Genomic DNA, 17433 nt, shown 5'->3' with positions numbered 1-17433 from the left:
CTCTCTCTCTCTCTCTCTCTCTCTCTCTCTCTCTCTCTCACACACACACACACACACACATACAGTTTGCAATTTTTAGACAAAAGTCAGCACAGAAGGAACCTAGCAAGTTAAAAAGCTTCAGGCAGGGATGGCTCTGCTCTAGTAGAGACCACAAAAGACTGCGACCATACCTCTACCTGGATCAGAAACATCAGAAGGATAGTAGGAGTCCTATCCTCACTGGGCTTTAATGGGGCCCCATCATCTGTCAGAGGAGGAAGGGATCTGGGCCACAGGGCACCTTACTTCCATCTTCCCCATGGCTATGAGGCCGCCTGAGTATCTCCAACTTTCACCCCATCGCTGGTTACACACACATTCCTCCCTCTCCACAGAGAGTGGTATAAGAGGGCTAGCACTGTCCCTCTATCCACTATAGTAAGGTGACCCTCCTAGCCCATCTCAACATCCATGGAAGGCAAGTCATAACAGTAGCAAGGCATTCGCCAGCAAGGCGGCTGCAGAGGCCCAAGGAGAGCAGGATCCCTACCTCAGCTCAGCTGCTAATATGAACAGAACATTTCTCTCCGTCTAGTAATAATGTCAGTGATCCCCTTCTTTGTTAAAGTGAGGATATCAAAGAGAGACACTAAGAAAGGGCTAGAGAAATGCCTTGGTTGGTGAAGCCTTGCAAGCACAAGGACCTTAAACAAGGAGCTAAATCCCCAAATCCTGTGTTTAAAAACTAACCCGGACATGGCAGCAAGCACTTGTAGTTCCAGCACTGAGGAGGCAGAGACAAGCAGACCCCTGGGGTCCACTGCTCAGCCAGCCTAGCCTAGTCCAGGGAGCCCCAGTCCAGTCCAGGAAGAGTTCCTGTCTCAAAAGCAAGGTGGGGCCACTAAGGTGACTCAGCAGAGAAAAGCCTTTGCCTCATAAGCCTGATGACCTGAGTTCAGTTCCCAGAGCCCACATGAAAAGCCGGATGTACAGGCTCACAACTGGGATCCCAGCACTCCCACAGTGAGATAAGAGGCAGAGACAGAAGAACACCTGGTACCTCGAGGGGCAGCTAACACTGCGGATGCAGGGGCGCGGCATAAAGGAGGTAGAAGGAGGAAACTCACCCCTGCCAATTGGCCTTTGAACACTCATACTGTCTTAAACACACACACACACACACTGATTTTCAGTAAGAAAAACGGAGCCACTCACAATCATCTATAGCTCTAGTTCCAAAGTGAGCTGATCTCCTCTTCTGGCGTCCATGGGAACGTGCACACACACAGACACACATACATACATAGTTAAAAAAAATTTAAGAACTGTGCAAAACTAACAAAATTACTAAAAGGTAGATGTGCCTGAGGACCACCAGCTGAGGTTGTCCTCTGGCCTTCACACATGCATGCACATGCACCCCCCCACCCACACACACACACACAAACACACGTGAACTCATAAAGGGGCTAAGACAGGGTATGTAGCGGAGGATGACTTAGAACATCCGATCCTTCCCTTTCTCCCAGTGAGTCAAGGACACTTCCCTACCATCTTTCACCCTCAAGCCCTCGTTGGTGTCCAGCACTGGGTACCACTACCCACACTGCCTGGGTATGGAAGAGGAGAAGATGGTAGAAATGGTACCCAGGGTGTGCCGCACACACTCTAACACCTGCCTTGATGTAGCCCCTCTCAACATCTGAGAAAGGAAGAATTCTTGCAAAGAAGAGGGCCATTCAGAGCTCCTGCTAGCAAGCCTCCTCTTACTGCATGGTAGGAAAGTCATCCTTACCTTCCTACTGCACTCTAGGCTCCTACCTCCCTCAACCTTCACAGAGCCCAGGCGTCTGCCCCCTCTCCTATCCCAGAAGCACTCCCCATCCCTTTGAGAACACACTATTCTCTCCACTGCTGTGCTGCTGGAGCCTGGCCAGAAGAGTCACATTCCAGGAAAATGGAAACCAAGCTCTGAGTGTTAACCGGGTGTGTGGGAACACCCTTGCCTTCCACGGAAGCTCTCACGCAGCATTAATTTGTTCTTAACTCTTTTCTTAATGGTTAGGTTACTTTTAGAAATTAGAGGTTTCCTTTAAAGCAAGAAACTCAATCTTAAACTGCTCTTCACACCCAGTGGGCAGGAACAATTTTCACCAGTTCATGTGTGTTTTAATGCTAACAATAAGGCAAACCCGTGGATACAGACACACAGAAATCAACCTCAAAGTGAGGAGAAACTCTATGTGCTGGCTAGCTTAGATAGCCAGAAGGTGCACTGCAAACTGCTAGGTCTTATCCAGTGTTGGATCCTTAGAGTTTCGATACTGACCTGCCTGACAAAATATGCCTATTGATCCAGTAGTGGCATGGTAGTTATAAAATAATCAACTTCTTTCTGATTTGCTTCAATGTCGGCATTTCACACCTGGTAAACCAGGTCAGTCTAACTACGCTAAGCTCAAGGAAGCCTGTGGGCAGCCAGAGTGATGCCTTCTAGACTCATAACCACGAGGACAAGCTACACCACTGGCAACTCCTACTGATGGGCTGAGTCAGTCTGCCTGATAAGTTGGCTGGGTTCCCCATCCTAAATCCTCTGCTTCCAAAGCTGGGAGCGTTACCAAGAGATTGCATAGGCTCTGGCCAGAGTTTACCTTGTTTGTTCTAGCCCACGATCTGATAGTCAGTTCTAATGAAGTCAGTTGGTTTCCAAGTTGGCAGCTAATTAAAAGGAACTTTTTGAATTTCTTCTTTTTGCCATTTTTTGTTGTATTATGTGTATGAATGTGATGTATGCTTTGTGTGTGTGTGTGTGTGTGTGCTTGTGTGTGTGTCAGAGGCTGACATTAGATATCTTCCACAATTGTTCTCCATCTTACTCTTTGAGACAGTCTCTCAGTAAACCCAGAGCTCACAGATTGACCAGCATGGCCATCAAGCAATCTCCTGGGATTTGCCTGTATCAGCCTCCCCGGTGCAGAAAATACATTTTAACAATTATATGGGGCTGGGAACCTTGGTTCAGGTCTCTGCAGAGCAGACGCTTTACCAACTGAACCATCTCCCAAGGCCTTTTCATTTGCTTTCTGAGGCAAGTAGTGCGAGGCCAGGCTGTCCTCAAACTCTCAGGGATGCTCCTGGTTAGGTCTCCCTCCTCCTGGGAGCTCAGTGGGTGTTACTGCACTTAAGCCAGAAGGAGCAAATCTCACAGAAAAAAAAAAAAGCAGGCACTGTACTCAGTCAATAAGGATTTGTTGAGTTCTTAAGAGGAGCAAGCATGAAGAGATGATAGGCGGCCAGTGCATGGTGAGCGCTGCTCTCCTTAGCTCAGGGACGGGAGAGAGCAGACAGTAGAAACGTGACGTCATAACAAGAGTTATGATGAGAGTCCTTCATGAGGACATGAGCAGGCTGAGGACCCCATCATTACTCAAGATTATGAAAACCAATGACCTTTTCCAGTTTTGCACAAAGTTGTAAGTCAAAAAACTTCATGACTTTCCCCAAAGCATTTTATTTTTTTATCATGTGTGTGCATGGACTGTGTGTATGCATACAAGCTCATGCATGACACAGCACACACATGGCAGTCAGAGAGCACTTTTGTGGACTTGGTTGTCCCCTTCCGCCTTTATACGGGTTCTGAGGGTTACACTCACATTGTCAGGACAGCAGGGCAAGGGCTCTCCCGGCTGAGCCATCTTGCCAATCCCTGCAGTTTACTTTTAAAAATTAAATTCCAAATTCTGAGAAGGCTCAGACAATAAAGTGCTTACCTCACAGGCATGAAAATCTTTGAGTTCAATTTCTACAAACCATGCAAAAACAGTCAGGCATGGTGGCATACGCTTGCAGTCCCTGTGCTGGGGAGACAGAAAAAGAAGGGTCCTCGGGGCTCACCGGCCCAGACAGTCTAGCCTGCTTACTTGGTAAGTTTGAGGACAATGGAGTCACTGTCTCCAAAACAAATGGAAGGCACTCAAGGAATAATAGCCCAAGTTTTTCTAAGGCCTCCAAATGCCATCCTAGCTCCCTGGGGAAGAAGCACTAAGGGCAGGCTTAGCGGTGACATTCCCATAGCTGAGACACCAACAAAGAGTTGCTGAGCAGCCAGGGAACGAGGCAGAAGGTGTGCTGAGAAGCATGTCCTCAGACTCACTGACACGGGTGCCTGGGTAACTCTACAAGGATACCTTCTTTGGTCCCCTCTGGCTCAAGAGAGGTTAGCTCCCAAGGGTCCACACCCTTCAGCATGCCCCTCACCCCCTTGAAATAATGTTTGTACCCTCATCTGGAACCACTACCTGGAATTAATAAAGTGAGTTATATTCCTACAAGCAACCAACAACTCAACCTGGAACTACAAACAGACTGGCATACTACATACATACAGATTACATACAGATAACGGCAACACGCCCACTGATCCACTGACCGCATGGGAGTCCAGTCAAAGCTCTGTGGAGTCATTTCCTCTTTCAGAAGTGACAAAGAAAACTACAGTAAGGAATACAAGCTATCCATCTGTGACTTAAGGTCCCCAAACATCTACTTTTTTATACTTCACAGGCAATTTCTCCAAATTCACCTCCAACATTTTTGTTACTTTTGCTTTCTAAGCAAAGTGACTCACAAACTAACAAATCTACCCGTGTTCCCTGCAATTAAAGTTCTCCTTCCCAAACACTCCACAAAACATGACCGAAGCTGCTGGTGACATCTGAAAGCTCTGACTTCAGTTTTCTACTTTTGCGGGGCTGGGAATGGAATCCAGGATCTCACATATACTAGGCAGACAGACTCTCCAGCACTGAGCAGCAGCCCCAGCCCTGCCTTTGCAAACCACTACAGCTGTGATGAGGGGGCGGGTAGACAGGGTGGCAAACTGTGGCCCAGGCCACATTAGGAAGTGAAGAGGGACTGTCTCCCTTTTTAATGACCTCCAGAGAATTTTCTATCACCCCTCTCTTTCACCTTTGTATCCATTGCCAGAAAGTTCTTTCAGCCCTCTAAATCCTCCCGCCCACTTGTGCTGTCCCCCTTCCTCCTTCTCCCATGGAGCCAAGGCCTCTTTAGCACCATCACCTCTGTTGAAAAGTCCCCTCCCCACCCCCATGACTCCATCAGAATGACTGCCTGCATGCCCAAAATGAACAAACTCTGCCGTCGCCTATTCAGCTTACTTCCTTCTTACTTCTGCAGCTCCGTCGAGTTTTACTTAGTTGTACTTCCTCATTGCCCCGCTGTAGTCTTTTGTCCCGGGACACATATTCTTGGATTTGAATGCCGTCTAAACTCAACCCTCGGAACCTGCTGTGCACTCCTAAGCATGTTCTCCCTAACACTCTGGGTTTTCTCAGTTTCTCTGACCTCCATGGCTAGCTTAAAAGGCATAACTTAGGCAGAGGCAGGCGGATTTCTGAGTTCGAGACCAGCCTGGTCAACGGAGTGAGTTCCAAGACAGCCAGAGCTATACAGAGAAACCCTGCCTCAAAAAACCAAAAAAAAAAAAAAAAAAAAAAGGCATAACTTTTCCTCCATTTCCTCTTCCCAGTGGGTGTCAACATTTTCAGTTTGTCTGTCCTGTGGGTTTTTTACCTCAAACTTTTAATAAAATTGTCCTCAAGCTTCCTTCCGAATCAGTTTTAAAATATTTCACTGAGACTAAGAATTCAAAGGAGACCTCAGTGTCCACAGTAACTCCTGCTTACTCCTGCTCTCTGCTAGAATGCTCCTTCCGACTTGCAGGACTAGCTCAAACAGCATCTTCTCCCCAACCCCTCTCCACACACATCAGTTATAACTTCCAACTCTTTACTTTTTAAACTATATCAACTATGAACCCACTATAAGACGCTGCAAAGTAGCAAAGATTCGTCTGTTTGTCCGCTGCTGCGTGTCCAAGGTCTAGGAGTCCGCACGCATCAGATCACGTGTTTAAAAACCATTTGAAAAGTTATTCACTTAACCAAGGCTTGCCTCTTCTTGTGCAAGTTTGTTATATCACATTGTCTCCGCCTTTATAAAGCACTGATGGAACACAAGACTGCGTAAGGGGTGCAGGACTGACAACTATGGGCAATGTCAAAGAATATGCCAGAAGTTCAGAAGAAAAGGCCTAGATATGGACTTGGTCCAGCGGGCCACCATTGCGCTGTGAACCGGGGATTCTTCCCTGGATTTCCCGAAAGGGGTCCGGGCATCCCATTTTCTAGTCGGAGAATTTACTCAACCAGCGATGCAACTTCCGGCCTCTTTCCAATCCGCATGAGATTTAAAGGGAAAGAATCATACTGATTTCTGCTCTCCTCCCGCAGCACCCCATTTCACGCGTTCTCAGTTCCTGCTAGCTCCTGCCCAACTGCCCTGACCGAGAATGTCCCGTCCGTCCCTTCCCCCACGGAAAAAGAAAAAAACCGAAACGCGTCCCACCTGCTCCCAACGTGCCCCGCGGCTCCTCCCCGCGCGTGCGCAATAAACTCCCTCTTGGGTCGGGGAAGGGATGGAGCGCGCCGCTAGAATGGACACGCCTCCGAAAGCAGATCCGACTTCTGATTGGCTGCTGCCGCTCGCCCGAGCTCAGTTGGAACGCCGGGGTTGTGCTTTTAAAGGCGCTAGCTGGTGCGCTCTGGGACTTGATTGCAGCTGCTTCTGAGCTTGCTCCCGCGCATTCGGCATCCGTATCACCTCACCAGTATGTCTCAGGTACTGCGTGTGCCCCGCCGGGCTGCGAAGATGCAGTGGGTTTAGGGACAGCCGGGTCTATTTCCTCAGATATCCCGCCGCTCTTCTGGGATCCGAGCCCAGCTCATAGCCTGGGGAGCGGAACTTTTTCCCTTGCAGATATGTAAAACTGCCACCCACGCCGGAACTGCCAGAGAGTTGCCGGTGGGCTGAACTCCTGGGTGAAGCAGGAACAGGGTCCTCGTAAGAAAGATGGGGCGTAAGAGGGAAGGAAGGACAGGGAAGATTGAATCCCATACTGGGAAGAACCGAATGGAATTGAGGGGCACTCATGCAGGCCTTGGCTGAAGAGCCTGGAGGTTGGGGAAGGTATTTAGTCTTGTGCCTGGCATGCCCCTGTACAGAAGAGAAGCCTTTTCCTTCCCTCCAGTGGAGACCACTACCTAGGACTGAGCCCTGTAGGACGATCTCTGACTCCTCCCACTTGCCTCTCCCTAATCTGGGCACTGGGACAGAGGTCAAAGCTGAACTCCAGGCCCCTGTAGGAAGGGACCAGCTAGCTGGCTCCAGACCCTGGATTCCACTGCATTCCTGTCCTGAACTCTGATCGACTGTTTTGATCACACCACGTTTCCCCTTACTGCCCAGTCAATCTCCGCAGATCATAGGTCAGGCTTTACTGGAACCCCAGCAATTGTTGGATCAGGGCTAGTGGTAGCCCAGGCAGTTAGTTGGGCAAGAAAATTCTCAAGGGCGTGCACTTCCACTGTGAGCCAAAACTATTCCCAGCACTTGACACAGTGCTGTAACTGCTTGAGTGGACAGGTGGGCCTTAGGGAGTCCTGGCAAGAAGAGGGAGTATGGGAGGCATCCTTGGGCCTCTCCCACTCAGGCAACCTACATCCCGTTCCTCTCCTTCTCCCTCACTTTTAGGCTGAATTTGACAAAGCCGCTGAGGAGGTGAAGCGCCTCAAGACTCAGCCAACTGATGAAGAGATGCTGTTCATCTACAGTCACTTCAAACAAGCTACTGTGGGCGATGTAAACACAGGTATGCCCAGCTTCTCATCAGAGCGGGCCAAGTTGGCTCGGCAGCCGGGGAGTCTGAGAACTTCACCTTCCGACTGCCGGAGGCAGGCTGTGATGGCAGAACATTGGTATTGAGACTTTAAGCTGAGAGATAGTCACCTGCAAAGAACATCTCCCTAAACTCTTAGTGACTCTGGGAGCAGAGCCGGTGTGGGTTAACAAGGACTTTACTGATTATCCCAGCATCTACTCTGAAGGCAGCAAAGGCTCCAGCCTTGTGGCTCAGCAGTCGCTTTCTTGAGCCTCCCGTTTCCATCAGATGAACAGGATCATGGAGTGCTTGGCTGCTTCCCCAAGCCTAATAGATGAGCAGATACATCGTATCTGGTACCCTGGGGCAAGGCGGAAGTGCTGCTGGCCCCAGTCTGCCCTATCCAGGTGACTTTTCTCCCTATCTGTCTTAGTCAGGGTTTCTATTCCTGTACAAACATCATGACCAAGAAGCAAGTTGGGGAGGAAAGGGTTTATTCGGCTTACACTTCCATGCTGCTGTTCATCACCAAAGGAAGTCAGGACTGGAACTCAGACAGGTCAGGGAGCAGGAGCTGATACAGAGGCCATGGAGGGATGTTCTTTACTGGCTTGCCTTCCCTGGCTTGCTCAGCCTGCTCTCTTATAAAACCCAAGACTACCAGCCCAGGGATGGTCCCACCCACAAGGGGCCTTTCCCCCTTGATCACTAATTGAGAAAATGCCTTACAGTTGGATCTCATGGAGGCATTTCCTCAACTGAAGCTCCTTTCTCTGTGATAACTCCAGCTGTGTCAAGTTGACACAAAAATAGCCAGTACAATTGCCCCCTTGTCAACTTGACACACAAACACATCACTAGTAAGCCTCAACCCTTACATTCTTANTCATCCCCAAGATCTAAATAACTTTAAAAGTCCCACAGTCTTTACATATTCTTAAAATTTCAATCTCTTTAAAATATACATCTCTTTTAAAATCCAAAGTCTTTTTACAATTAAAAGTCTCTTAACTGTGGGTTCCACTAAAACAGTTTCTTCCTTCAAGGGGGAAAATATCAGGGCACAGTCACAATCAAAGCAAAAAACAATCTCTAACCGTCCAACGTCTGGGATCCAACTCACTATCTTCTGGGCTCCTCCAAGGGCTTGGGTCACTTCTCCAGCCATGCCCTTTGTAGCACACACGTCGTCCTCTGGGCTCCAGATGCCTGTACTCCACTGCTGCTGCTGCTCTTGGTGGTCATCTCGTGGTACTGGCATCTCCAAAACACTGCATGACCCCTTCAGTCCTGGGCCTTCAATTGCAACTGAGGCTGCACCTTCACCAATGGCCTTCCATGGCCTCTCACAGTGCCGAGCCTCAGCTCCTCTGCATGGCCCCTTCATGCCTTCAAAACCAGTACCACCTGGGTGACCCTTACACATTACCAAGTCCCACTGCAGAAGGAGTACAACCTTGCCTATCTCTGGAACACAGCCTCTTTGTGCTTTCAGAAAACACTTCCCAGAAGATGTCACCTCAACGATGCTGGCCTCTTCTTAATCACCGCTAATTTCTTAGCTCCAGCTAACCAGCATCAATAGTCCCAGTAATGCAAAGTTTTTGCTTTAGTAGTTCTGGTATCTTGTTAATCACAGCTGATTCTTCAGCCCCAGCTAACCAGAACTACAAAATCTTCACAATAAAAACAGCAATGGCCCTGAAGAGAGTCTTTAATTTTCCCTCTGAAATTTCACAAACCAGGCCTCCATCTTCTGCACTGTTCTCAGCATTATCTTCCAAGCTCCTACACAACATCTGACAGAGCTCTTAACAACGAATGGATCTTCAAGCCCAAAGTTCCAACGTCCTTCCACAGTCCTCCCCAAAACATGGTCAGGTTGTCACAGGAATACCCCACTCTGCTGGTACCAATTTGTCTTAGTCAGGGTTTCTATTCCTGTACAAACATCATGACCAAGAAGCAAGTTGGGGAGGAAAGGGTTTATTCGGCTTACACTTCCATGCTGCTGTTCATCACCAAAGGAAGTCAGGACTGGAACTCAGACAGGTCAGGGAGCAGGAGCTGATACAGAGGCCATGGAGGGATGTTCTTTACTGGCTTGCCTTCCCTGGCTTGCTCAGCCTGCTCTCTTATAAAACCCAAGACTACCAGCCCAGGGATGGTCCCACCCACAAGGGGCCTTTCCCCCTTGATCACTAATTGAGAAAATGCCTTACAGTTGGATCTCATGGAGGCATTTCCTCAACTGAAGCTCCTTTCTCTGTGATAACTCCAGCTGTGTCAAGTTGACACAAAAATAGCCAGTACACTATCCAAAAATCTTGGGCAGAAATTTTTCTTTTTTGCCAAGTATTCTAGGTTGATGGGCCAGCCTGTCTCTGCCCCTCCAGCACTGCGTTATAAGCACAGGCTGCTGCGTGGCCTTATATTTGTTTCCCTCCCACATGGGTTCCGGGAGTCAAACTCAGACCTTCATACTTTACTGGCTGGCCTGTCTCTCCAGCCCCCTGGTATAGCTTTTGAAACTATGCTGTGGATTACCTTAGTCTATAATACTGTCTCTTCTGCTGCCTTGAGCAGTGGCTATATACTGAGATAGCAGCACGCTGTGTTCCAGCAAGGACTCATGACAGCATAGAAGGAAATGTATGCCTCAGTCACCCACCAAGCATGGCCTCCAATTCTACTGGAGCTGGGGTGGCTAGCCAAGCAGGTCAGAGATTTGAGGGCTTATAAACATCCAGGAAGGAGAAGGCAGTGGGAAGGGAACAGGGAAGTGTGGATGCTTTCTGCTAGATAGTATTTTCTCAGAGCCTGGCCTCTAGCCACGCTATTGGTACTTGCTGGCATATAAGCATCAGTAGACTATCTTGGAATCCACCCTTGCCTGGTCAGGGAACTGGTTGGTTTGTTTGTTTGTTTTTTGCTGTACTGGTTCAATACAACAAAGACTAGCCACAAGTGGTTATATGGGTTTTAGCTGAAAATAGCTAAACCTAAGTAATGCCAAAGGCCAGTCTGTAGCTACGCAAGCTGTGTTTCAAGGGCTCATTGGCCACCGGGGACAAGTGGCTTCTGAATTAGAAGTTGCAGGGATCACTGAAATGGCTAGCAGGTTCTCGCTGCCATGCCTATCTAAAGGACCCACTTGGCGAAAGGAGAGAATTGACTCCCAGAAGTTGTCCACTGGCTTCCACACCTGCACAGTGGTGTGCACACTTGGCGTGTTGGCAAGTATACGCTTCCATCTAAGGAGAACAGACTGGCAGGGAGTCTTGCTCTGAGGTTCTGAGGGTTCCTTTGCAGGCACAGTCTTCCAGTGAGGTTCCTGGAACTTATTTTTCTCAGACTCAGTGCCCCAAGCTGTACACTCTGCAGTTTCTGCTCCTAGCAATGAAATTGTCCCCAAGGAAGGATGGTGAAAGGCCTTTCCAAAGGCAGGTGCTCTGGAAGCAGCGTGGTCCTCAGACAAAACCTCCAGATATCAACAAGAAGGAGTCCAGCGATGTGTGGAAATAGGGCCAGATTATAAAAGACAAGTACAGGCAAGAACGGCAGAGCGCCCCCCCCCGCCCCCCAGATAATAGCAATGCAGCTCGAAGGGAAACCAGCAAGCTGAAAGGGGGATGGGAAGAGACCCTAAAAGCTCTCTTTAGATTTGTTGTTGTTGTTTTAATTTCATGTTCATGTTTGAATTTCACTTGGTGTATTGCCTGCACGTCTCTCTGTTTGAGAGTCATCAGACCCCCTGGAACTGGAGTTACAATTGAGAGCTACCATGTGGGTGCTGGAAATTGAACCTAGGCCGTCTGGAAGAGCATCCAGTGCTCTTACGTGCTGAGCCGCCTTTCCGGCCTTATTTTATTTTATTTTATTTTTTCAGAATGTTTGGATTCTGAACCATACGAATGGATGTTTGTTTATTCATCTTGGTTAAAGTAGACGTTTGGTTTGGTTTTGGGGATTTTTAGTCTCCTCACTCCCCCACCCCCTATTTCGTTTAAGACAGAGTCCCATGTAGCCGAGGCTGGCCCAGATTCACTATATAACCAAAAATAACATTGAATTTCTGATCCTCCTGCTTCCACCTTCCAGATATTAGTTCCCATGCCCAGTTTATCTGGTGCTGGTGCTAGGACCCAGGGTTGGGAGCATGGTAGGCACGCGCTCTGCCAACTCAGCCACATCCCCAGCCCTTGTATACTTAATACTTTTCTAATTTTGAAACAGAATCTCACTAAGCCACTCATTCTGGCTTTAAGCTCTCTTTAAGGCCACACCTTGAGCTTTCCCTCCTCCCAGCCCCACAACCCCTGGCATCATAGGTGTGTGAACACCATGCCTGCCTATTTTTCTTTTATTGTATTATATTTGATTTTTTGAGATAAATCCTCATGTAGCCTGGGCTGGCCTCAAGCCCACTGTGTAGCCACGATGACCTTGAATGCCTGATCCTCCTGCCTCTACTTCCTGTAGTGCTGGGATGATAGGCCTGTGTTGCCATGCCCTGTTGATACACGCTGAAGCTCACCAGGGCCCTGGACATGGGAGGGAGGCTTCTGCCGACTCAGCCTCATCCCCAGCTCCAAGGAAGAATGGGTTTTTTGGTTTTTTTAAAGTAAAACACTGGGTTTTAAACCTTTAACTTTACAGTTCAGAAAACCCTAAGGACATAAATTTTTTTATCCTGTCTTCTCTCAATTTTAAATTTGGGTTGCTATAAACCTGTGTGGGTTTCTTAAAATAGAACCCACTGTATGAGACACTAGGAGTTCTTAAAAACTGTAATAAAAATGCTGGATTGTCGCTCTTCACAATTGATGGCTTCTGACTGGGGGCCACTGGAAGTTTGACTATGCTTCAGGGAGTATCCAGGCAATGCAAATTGGACTTGATTTGTTTGAGTTTTTTTGGTTTTTTGTTGTTGTTGTTTGGATTTTTTTGTTTTTTGGGTTTTTTTTTTTTTTTTTGAGGGAGGGTTGGGGGGAAGCTGGAAGGACTGGGAAGTATAGTTGGGGTTCATGATAATAATCAATAAAAATAATGTTATAAAAACTGTCTTGACACCAAGGGGTGGCAGCATACTCCTTTAAAATCCCAGCACTCAAGAGACAGAGGCAGGTGGAGCTCTTTGAGTCCAAGGCCAGTCTGATCTACAGAGTGAGTTCCAGGACAGCCTAAGCTACGCAGAAAAACCCTGTCTTGAAAAAACAGAAAAACAATAACAATAGCAAATTCTTGGCTTTCCTGGGAAGAGTTGAATGTCCTCCATTAGAACTTGTAGCAAACCTAACAGTGTCTGCTTTTCCCTCGATGCAGATCGGCCGGGGCTCTTGGACCTCAAGGGCAAAGCCAAGTGGGACTCGTGGAACAAGCTGAAAGGTAACACACACATTCTGATCAACTCCCTCCCCTGTGAGGCTGGGCACTGCAGACTCCCTTCGAGAGCGGGGAGAGCAAAGGTCGGGAGGCACATCTTGGAAGCCAGCCCAGCTTGCCCTCACATGGAGAAAACTAGGTCATAGCCTTTCTTTTCCCTCCAAATGTTACTGATAACTTTTCTAAGAGCTCTCTGTCTCTGGGCATAGGAGTTGTCTGGAGGGTAAGCGACTGCGGATGAGGCTGCTGAGAAATAGACTGGGGAGTGATACTGTTGCCATGGTCTTTGGATGTGTCCAGAGTTAGGAGAGTTCTGTCCACACCTTTCTCTCCCCAACAAGGCCAAGCAGTGACCCCTTAGCCGAGTGGCCTTCCCCAGTTCCCTTTCAGCCAGAAGGGCACATGAAAAAGGGGGATGAGGTAATGCAGGCCAGTGAATGGAACTATTATTTGCAAAAGTACAATCATCCAAGAAGTGTCCAGGATCCACTAAATCACGTGTTCCCATGGCTGCAAGCCCCAAAAGCTGGCACCAAAGCCGTTGGCAGCTTTCGTACGCTTGCTAGCCAGTTGCTGAATAAGCCCTCTGTCCTCTCACAAGGGAGGAAGGCGTGAACTCAGGAAGGGCCGCAGCAAACTAAAATGCTCTGCTAGGGGGCCAGGCAAGTCTGGCTGCTCCTTTTCCACAGCATTCTCAGGCCCCTGGGCATGTAGAGCTTCACAATAAGCTCTCTCAGTCCCTGAGGACTTCTTGTTTCCCTAGGGGACGCTAGGAACCAAGTATGTCCCTCGGGGTGTATTCATGGTCCCTGTGCCATGACAAGGAGACAAAGATTTGCTTCATTCCTCTCCAAAAACCAGCTACTTTCTGCTCAGTCCTCAGCTCTTCTCACAGCTTCTCGCCATGGGGAAGAGGGCGGCTGGCTTAGCTTGCTCACAGCCAGTACAGCTGTGGGAGATAAAAAGTCCAAAGCAAATAGTCCATAGGCTAAAGCCAAACATGAGATTATTAGCACCAGGAAGATCAGTGCAGGGACACTTTCCTGCTTGTCCACAAGGCTGGGGCCCCACGCTGTCTGCTGTCCTACTTTCATCGGTGATGCATCATGCAGGTGCTTAGTGCATGGTAAAGCACCCCCTGGAGGGCCCTGAGTCCAGTCCTCAAGCCATCTCTGAGATGTAAAAGGGCTGTACTAGATATGTAAGAAACGATCTCCAAAGATTTAACTGGGATCTCAGCAGATGCATCCAACCTGTAGCCCAACACATGTACAATTTTAGACGGTTAGTTCATGATTATCATGGAAGACAACAGACAGACATATCCCTGCAGTGTCAAAAGCTTAGATATCTGAGATTGCTCAGTCAGCAAGGTGCCTGTCATGTAAGCACAAGGACCCAAGTTCAGATCCCCAGTGCCTGTGTAAAAAGCCAGGTACCGCAGCAGGCACCAGTAACCTAGAAGGGGCAGAGACAAGCAGATTGATCCTCTGAGCTCACTGGCCAATCCATGAGCTCCAGGTTCAGTGAGAAATCTTGTCTCATAAAATAAAGTAGAGGGTCTGGTGAGACGACTCAGTGGGTAAAGGGGCTTGCCACCAAGCCAAACAACTTGAATTGGATCCCAGAACCCACATGGGGATCAGTTCCCACAAGTTTCCTTTCTGATGTCTACCCATGCTGTAGTATGTATATGCCCCCTTCCTCCTGTCTTCGTTACTGTTCTATTGCTGTGAAGAGACATCATGACCAAGGCAATTCTGCTTGCTCAGTTTTAGAGGACAGTCCATGATTATCATGGCAGAAAGCAGACAGACGTGATGGTAAAGCAGTAGGCTGAGACCTTTATATCCTGGTCCACAGGCAGCAGAGACTGACCCTGACATCAGCTTTTCAAACCTTAAACCCCACCCACAGTGGCATGCCTCCTCCTCCTCCTCTGGTAAGGCCACACCTCCTGATCCTTCTCAAACAGTTCCACTAACTGAGAACCAAGCATTTAAACCATTCTCATTCAGATCGCCACCATCACCCCTTGCAAAATACATACATAATTTTTAAATAGGTAGTGTGGGGCTGGAGAGATGGGTAATGGACTAGGGGTACTTAGGGTGCTTACAGAGGATTTAGATTTGATTCTCAGGACTTATAAGTGGCTCACAACTGCCGTGACTCCATTTGGTTTTGGTTTTGTTTGTTGTTTTGTTTTGTTTTGTTTTGTTTTGGGGGGGGGGTTGGTTTTTGTTGTTGTTGTTTTTTTCGAGACAGGATTTCTCTGTGTAACCCTGGCTGTCCTGGAACTCACTCTGTAGACCAGGCTGGCCTCGAACTCAGAAATCTGCCTGCCTCTACCTCCCAAGTGCTGGGATTAAAGGCATGCACCATTACTGGCCGGTGTAACTCCAGTTCTAAGAGATCTGACACCCTCATCACACTCCCACAGGTACCTGCATACATTTGGTACATATGTATACTAATCGTCTTAGGGTTCTGTTGCCATTTAGAGACACCATAACCAAGGCAACTCTTCTAAAGAGACCATTTAATTGGGACAGGCTTACCGTTTCAGAGATTTAGTCCATTCTCATCATGGCAGGCAGCATGGCAGCGTGTGGTCAGTAGTACAGGAAATGAGCGTTCTCCATCTTGATCCACAGACAGCAGAAGGAGACTGACATATAACTCTGACCTCTTCATTTCACATACGTGCACATTTGCTGGCAAACACAGAGACACACATATTGCATCCACTGTGAAGTATGCACACACAAGTTTTTAAAAAAGCAAAGGCTGGTCACCCTGGCCAGCACCTTGCCTTTCTAGCATACAGCCTCCCTCATGTGTATTCCTACCAATTCCTTCCAGGGACTCCCAAGGAAAGTGCCATGAAGACGTATGTGGAAAAGGTGGAAGAGCTAAAGAAGAAATACGGAATATAAATCACCAGATTTGGTGGCCAGCCACACGTGTGACCTGTGAGGACATAATGCCTTGGTTTTTTTCTAATGTAGATGATATGGCTGTGATGCATTAGGGCCAGCGTTAGCCTCTGCTCCTTCTCCCTCTGTAGTTTTTACCTACAATCAATTAAAAGTACATTTGTTACTCTGTGCCTGGGTTACTCTGTTGTCTGGGTGTGTGTGTGTGTGTGTGTGTGTGTGTGTTTAATTTTTATTACCTTTAAATGCATTTTATGTGTGTACAGGTGGGTGTGCGTGCAACAGAACATGTGCAGATTAGAGGAAAACTTGCCAGAGCAGGTTTTCTCCCCCTACCGTGTAGGTCCTAGGGCTCGAACTGGGGTTATCAGGCGTTTTTACCACTGAGCCATCTCACAGCCCATCGTCAGGGTTCTTGAAATAACTTCCCTTCCTCTAATCTCTCATCTCTGCTTCCTCTAATGATGTGCTTTGGGGCTGCGGGTGTGGCTCAGTTGGTAGAGTGCTTGCCTAGCGTGCACAAACCCATGGGTTCAGTTCCCCAACATGGCATAAAAAAATGTCAGGCCTGCTGCTTGTGCACAGTTGTGATCCCAGCACCCAGGAGGTAGATTCAGGCCATCTCTTGGTGACAGAGCAAATTTAAGGCTAGCCTGGACTACACGAGACCCTCTGTCATAAAAGTAAACATAAATGAAGATGTGTTCTTCTGCCCTCTTTACCTGGGTAGACTGTTAGGGAGCGGTCACACTAACTCCTGTGTGTGCACAGCCGTGGTGAAGGACTGGGTTAGAGGAGTAGCCTTCCTTCCTCCTCCTTCCAGCCACCTCAGATGAGATAAACTGGCTGGGACCTGAGATGTTGTAAGAGCCCCATCTTGGGGCCACCCTCGGGTTCTAAGGAAGGCAGGATTAACAGTGTTTGAGCATTGTCTGAATCTAGAACACTATCGAGCAAGGTGGGAGCACCCTTAGAAACAGAATATGCCCTGGGCTGAGGCCTCCCAGGCTGCCTTTCAAAGCTGAGTCACAGTGCAGGCAGGGAAGCGGTTGACCAGTGAGCCAAGGACTTCCCTGGTGGGAAGAAGGGAGAGCCACCGAAAAGTACCGCTGGGCTTTGCCAGGATTGCTGTTCAAAAGAAAAGCTAGCAGGCAAAAGCATGCCCCAGGCGGGACCCTGCTGCGGCCCGGAACATACTGTGGTGCTTTTCCCATCCCATGGGTGGCGATGTTGAGGCTGGAAGGAACTCAGGAATACCCCAAGGGCAAGTAGCCCTCTAAACTTCCCTCCCCAGAGCCCAGGTCCAAAGCCACAGTTCAGCCTCACCCCCCAGAACAACAGTGAGGCCTGAGAGTACCTCACGGGGGGGGGGGGGGGGGGGGG

The 17433-nt window shown here is 48.5% G+C and overlaps 2 protein-coding genes across 2 annotated transcripts in view; one reads left to right on the top strand and one right to left on the bottom strand.

The window, feature by feature from the left end:
- C1H2orf76 (chromosome 1 C2orf76 homolog) overlaps positions 1–6444 on the bottom strand; it is a 65473-nt gene extending 59029 nt beyond the window's left edge. The window contains exon 1 of the mRNA XM_021169550.1: positions 6415–6444. The gene's annotated coding sequence lies outside the window, so the exon portion shown is untranslated. The remainder of the gene's footprint in view (positions 1–6414) is intronic.
- A 96-nt stretch (positions 6445–6540) lies between these two features.
- Dbi (diazepam binding inhibitor, acyl-CoA binding protein) lies at positions 6541–16221 on the top strand. Its single transcript, XM_021172868.2, has 4 exons — positions 6541–6687; positions 7600–7717; positions 13052–13114; positions 15977–16221. The coding sequence occupies exons 1-4, from the start codon at positions 6679–6681 to the stop codon at positions 16048–16050; spliced, it is 264 nt and encodes an 87-aa protein (XP_021028527.1). The 5' UTR covers positions 6541–6678; the 3' UTR covers positions 16051–16221.
- Positions 16222–17433: the final 1212 nt, after the last annotated feature.

The sequence above is a fragment of the Mus caroli genome, chromosome 1 (genome assembly GCF_900094665.2).
Source record: "Mus caroli chromosome 1, CAROLI_EIJ_v1.1, whole genome shotgun sequence".
NCBI lineage: Eukaryota > Metazoa > Chordata > Mammalia > Rodentia > Muridae > Mus > Mus caroli.
Note: the sequence above shows the minus strand (reverse complement) of the source record. Positions and strands in the feature narration are given on the sequence as shown.